The 5,000-nt window shown below is 47.0% G+C and overlaps 1 protein-coding gene across 1 annotated transcript in view; it reads right to left on the bottom strand.

Annotated features, from left to right (window-relative positions):
• Positions 1-5,000, bottom strand: part of meox1 (mesenchyme homeobox 1) — a 10,986-nt gene that overhangs the window by 5,661 nt on the left and 325 nt on the right. Inside the window, exon 1 of the mRNA XM_080021940.1 lies at positions 4,328-5,000. This exon is cut by the window's right edge and continues 325 nt beyond it. Within this exon, the coding sequence (XP_079878066.1) occupies positions 4,328-4,859 (532 nt within the window). The 5' untranslated portion in view covers positions 4,860-5,000. The remainder of the gene's footprint in view (positions 1-4,327) is intronic.

Here is a 5,000-nt window from a genome sequence, read left to right as displayed (position 1 = left end):
TGAGCTTTTTATTTTATTAGTTTTTTTTTTTAATGCCAATGCTCTGTAGAGATAATGCACCAAACCTCACCAAAACAAATTCCAAGTCCGTGTGAATGTCGCTGGCGGAGTTAACTGCTTCTGATTCTGATTCCGATTCTGATTTACTGCTCCGAATATAAATAATAATAAGAAAAAAAAAAATGCACCAAAGGAAAACACAAAAAAAGACGTCTCCCATGAATGGGAGGAAATGGGTCGGGTAATAATTGTGCGTTGGTAGCAACAGAGGCGCGCTGATGTAATCTCCAGAAAATGGTTCTAATTTGTCAAAGTGAGAAGTTTTTCCTCGCGCTTGCCAGAGCTGCAGGCCAGAATGCGAAATGGGCTGCAGTGCCTCGTCCAGATGTGACTGGGCAGATCCAGACACTTGTGTGTGTGTGTGTGTGTGTGTGTGTGTGTGTGTGTGTGTGTGTGTGTGTGTGTGTGTGTATGTGTAGGGGGGTATATGTGGGTGGGTGGGTGTCAATGTTCCATGCAAATACTAATGTGTAGGAGTACATATCCACTTGTGTGTGTGTGTGTGTGTGTGTGTGTGTGTGTGTGTGTGTGTGTGTGTGTGTGTGTGTGTGTGTGTGTGTGTGTGTGTGTGTGTATGCGTGCGCGTGCCTGAGAATGTGTGCGTGAATGAGTGTGTGAGTTAGAAGACCAGTGGTTTAACCTATGAAAGCCTTATTATCGTCATTCAACCCCCATGGATGACGCTGACACCAGCCGCCCGACTCGCGCTGATCGTTCAACTCGTTCGGTCAGTTCGGCTCGTTCGGCTCCTTCCTTTCATTTGTGTCGTTCGGTTCGTTCGATTCCCGGACAAAACTTTAAAAACCGACCCCTGAAAACACCTGGCGGGGGGGGGGGCACCCCGGCCCCAATAAAAACAGACCACCCCAATAAATATCCTGTGCAGCCGGAGGCCGTAAAAAAGCTCGCGCCCGGCAGGTTCCCCCGGACCAACAGCATTTGGTGCATGTTGTTGTTGTTGTTGTTGTTGTTGTTGTTGTTGTTGTTGTTGTTGTTGTAATTTTCGGGACAGTTTGTCTTCATCGGCGGTGAATTGGGATTGGTGTCAATTCGTAAAAGGATGTGTTTTTGTCGTGTTGTTTTTTCGTTGTAAAATTTGGAAAGGTGAGTTGACTTCGCTGCTGGGTCGGAAAACATTTCCATGAGAAGAATCGGAGGTCAGTGGTGACGCTGATGCAAAGTAATGATATTTGATACGTAACACCGCACACCATGTCACACCATCATTTATCGACTTATATTACATAGACTTATATTATTTAATGCACAGATTTTTTTTTACACCCATTCAGTTGAAATAAACAGACAAAAGACGATAATAATCCACTATAATACAACATATACACTCTGTACTAGCTGCGTCTGTACGCTGAACGCCCTCAGGACATTTTCCTCTCGTAATTTATGTTCCTTTTTTTTTTCTTTTTTGCAAACCAATCAATATGAGTCCGAACGGACCGTATTTTTATTTTTTTTAATTTTTTTGGAACCCCCCAAAGTGGCGTTCAGACATGTTGCATGCACTCAGCGGCAGATTGTGTTTCAGCTCGAAGACGGGAAAATGTCAATGGATAAGAATGTAAGAAGTGGGCGCACAGGCAAAGTGAGTTTACCAGACGTGGCTTGGCCTGTGCTCACCGCAGCGAGCTGGAGGTTACTATAAGCTGGGAGGGAGGGTGTGTGAGTATGTGTGTGTGTGTGTGTGTTTGTGTGTGTATGTGTGTGTGTGTGTGTGTGTGTGTGTGTGTGTGGGTGGGTGTGTGGGGTAGGGGGTGGATGGATTCTACCCCCAATCGAGTCTGGAGCCCCATGTGTCCGGTCGCTCTTTTCCTCGTAGTAATTCTCAGCGGTGTCTTTTCTGGCTCAGACGAGGACACTTCGACACATTGCTCAAGCCTCGGAATTTAAGAATCCGATGTTTTGAACTCGATTTGTGTAAAACCGTAAAAACATGGCTGGGTCTGGCTTTGAAAGGGAGTTCAGACAAACACTTAAAATCATGAATACCATTTGAGCCAACTAATGTCTTCTGCCATGGGAGTTCAATCTCATTACATTAGAATGTCAGTATACTGTAGGTATATCTATGTGTGTGCATATCTGTGTGTGAGAATATCTGTGTGTATGTATGTCTGTGTGTGTATATCTGTGTGTAGGTATATCTGTGCGTATGTATATCTCTGTGTGTGTATATCTGTGTATGTGTGTATATCTGTGTGTGTGTGTGTGTGTATACTGTAAATGTGTATCTGTGTGTGTATATCTGTGTGTGTGTATATCTGTGTGTATATATATCCGTGTGTGTGTAAATCTGTGTGTGTGTATATTTGTGTGTGTGTGTATATCTGTGTGTATGTATATCTGAGTGTGTATATCTGTGTGTGTGTATATCTGTGTGTGTGTATATCTGTGTGTGTGTGTATATCTGTGTGTATGTATATCTGTGTGTATATATTTGTGTGTGTATATCTGTGTGTGTGTATATCTGTGTGTAGGTATATCTGTGCGTATGTATATCTGTGTGTGTGTGTGTGTGTGTGTGTGTGTGTGTATATATCTGTGTGTGTATATCTGTGTGTGTGTGTATATCTGTGTATTTTTATATCTGTGTGTATGTATATCTGTGTGTGTGTGTGTGTGTGCGTGTGTGTTTGTGCTTGTGGTGTGTGTGCATGCGTGTGTGTGTGCGTGTGTGTGTGTGTGTGTGTATATCTGTGTGTGTGTGTATATATCTCTGTGTGTATATCTGCGTGAGTGTGTATCTGTGTGTGTATATCTGTGTGTGTGTGTGTGTGTGTGTGTATCTATAGTGCTTTTACTGACTGTTGTGGAGCTGCAGCAGCACTTTACGAGCGCTGGATCAGAGTTTCAACCAAACGACTTTTGAAAGTTGTAATTGACAGTTTCATTACATGATTTGGCAATCCCCCTAAGCCATATGGAGATACGTATGCCGCGGTCAGGGATATTCAATTATCTCAAAATATTCCCGATCTTTGCAGAGGGAGGAACATCTGGAATTACAATGGATAAAAATCTCAGTGTTGCTCAACGGCTGCAGCATATGGTGCAGACTGTGTTTGGGGGTCGGCGAGCACGGACGATGGTCGTGCACGTTGCACAACGCCTCAATCATGCGCCTATCAGTGACAAATAATAACAAACACGTTTTCCTGCTCGTGACGTTGAGGATCCTGCATTTCACGGGTATCGCTTACGATAAACCTGAGTGTAAAATAGGTTGCACTTAGGCACGTCAGCCATTCATTTCAACTCTCACATTAAATGTACAGTGCTATGAATAAAAAAAAAAATGGGATCAACTCATTTATTTGCAGCACTTGCTTTCAGCTAAGTGCTCAGCTGGCACCAGAGTGCGGTTCACAAAGTGAGATACAGTTTGAACGCTATCACAGCCCATTCAGGTTTGCAGGAAATCAATATGGCAGCCAGTCGTTTTGAGTGGATTTGTTTTATATAGAACCTTTATATTTTTTCTGTATATCTCTAGGATACATTTTTTGTCTGAAATCCACATTTCTGAAAAGTATCGATATTAATTCACAAATAAATATAATATATATTTTTTCTATTTTCTAAAAATTGTATATTTTTGAGAAAGCCATAAATTCATTGCATAAATCCGTGTAATGCTCATAAGTGTGATGTCAGTTGACCTACACTGATTTCTCCCCTGCAGCATCCTGAAAGTGGACAACAATGGTGTATTTCAGATGAGACCCGGGCCCAGCGACAACTTCCCCCTGTCCCATTAATCATTTTCATTTTAGCCTGTTCAACAATAAGAGGATGCAACTGCTGCCGTGAGCATGTGTTTTTGGCCGCAGAAAGTCTTTTCACCGGCTCACCCTTCGCATAGTGATCTGGTGAGAGGACCGCTAAGGTGCATTATGGCGGAGGAAGCCTTCTGCCAGGTCTGACACATCACAGCGTTCAGCTGGGGCAGGAAGGAGGCCGGGCTCTTGGCTCAACCTTTGCTGTTGCGGTACACAGAATTCAATTCACCTTTTTTTGTGACTTATTTGTTTTTAAAGTCAATAATGTTGGACCTGGAAGGAGGTTTGAAAAGTTGATAATCCCTATGAACTCATCGTTTTTTAACTCTCCATACACCTGTCCCATCTCCATGCGTGGCCTCTATAACCCCTGTAACCCCTGTAACCCCAGTTCCCTGTGCTTCATCGCTATGAGATCCTCGAGACACCCGTCTTCCACCGCAGTACCGTATCCCTGCGCCGACACTCACCTGTGGCGTCCCTCTTCCTTTTGGAGCTCTTCTTGTCCGAGTCGGCCGACCCCACGCTCTGCGGCGAGTAGTCTCCCTCCAGGCAGCCTCCCCCGGGGGCGCTGTTGGGAGGCCGATCCGCGCCCGCACTGTCCATCTCCGCCCCTATGCTCACCCCTCCGACCCCATTGCCGGCGCCCGCCGGCGGCGCAGCCGGGGCCACTGGAGGGCACGCCTCGGGCCCCCGCGGCCGCGTCTCGCAGGGGTTGAACTGCCACTCGGCCCTCTGGTACCCGCCCGGCGCAGCGTGGCCCTCCTGGTACAGTCTGTCGTCGCGGGGGTAGGCGGCGTGCTGCGCGGCGGGCACCAGGCAGGAGCTGGAGAAGTCCGTGTAGGCGAGGAAGTCCGGCTTCTGGTGCAGGGAGAAGGGACTCTGCTGATAGGGTGACTGGAGACCGGCACCGGGTACCCCCGAGTGGGGGTTCCTCATGCACCCCCAGATGGGGCTGCCGGGGTGGGCGCTCCGCATGCAGCTGCTGGCAGGCTGGTCCATGCCGATCTGGGCGCACGGCGGGTCTCACACACACACTCACACTCACACACTCCCGGTGGATAAATGTCCCTGCGAAGGAGCAGGACACCCCACCCCACCGCCCCCCACCCCCCACCCCCACCCCCACCCGACTCAGAAAAT

The sequence above is a fragment of the Zeus faber genome (genome assembly GCF_960531495.2).
Source record: "Zeus faber genome assembly, chromosome: 20".
Taxonomy (NCBI): Eukaryota; Metazoa; Chordata; class Actinopteri; order Zeiformes; family Zeidae; genus Zeus; species Zeus faber.
The sequence above is the reverse complement of the archived record's forward strand: the minus strand, read 5'-3'. Positions and strand labels throughout refer to the sequence as shown.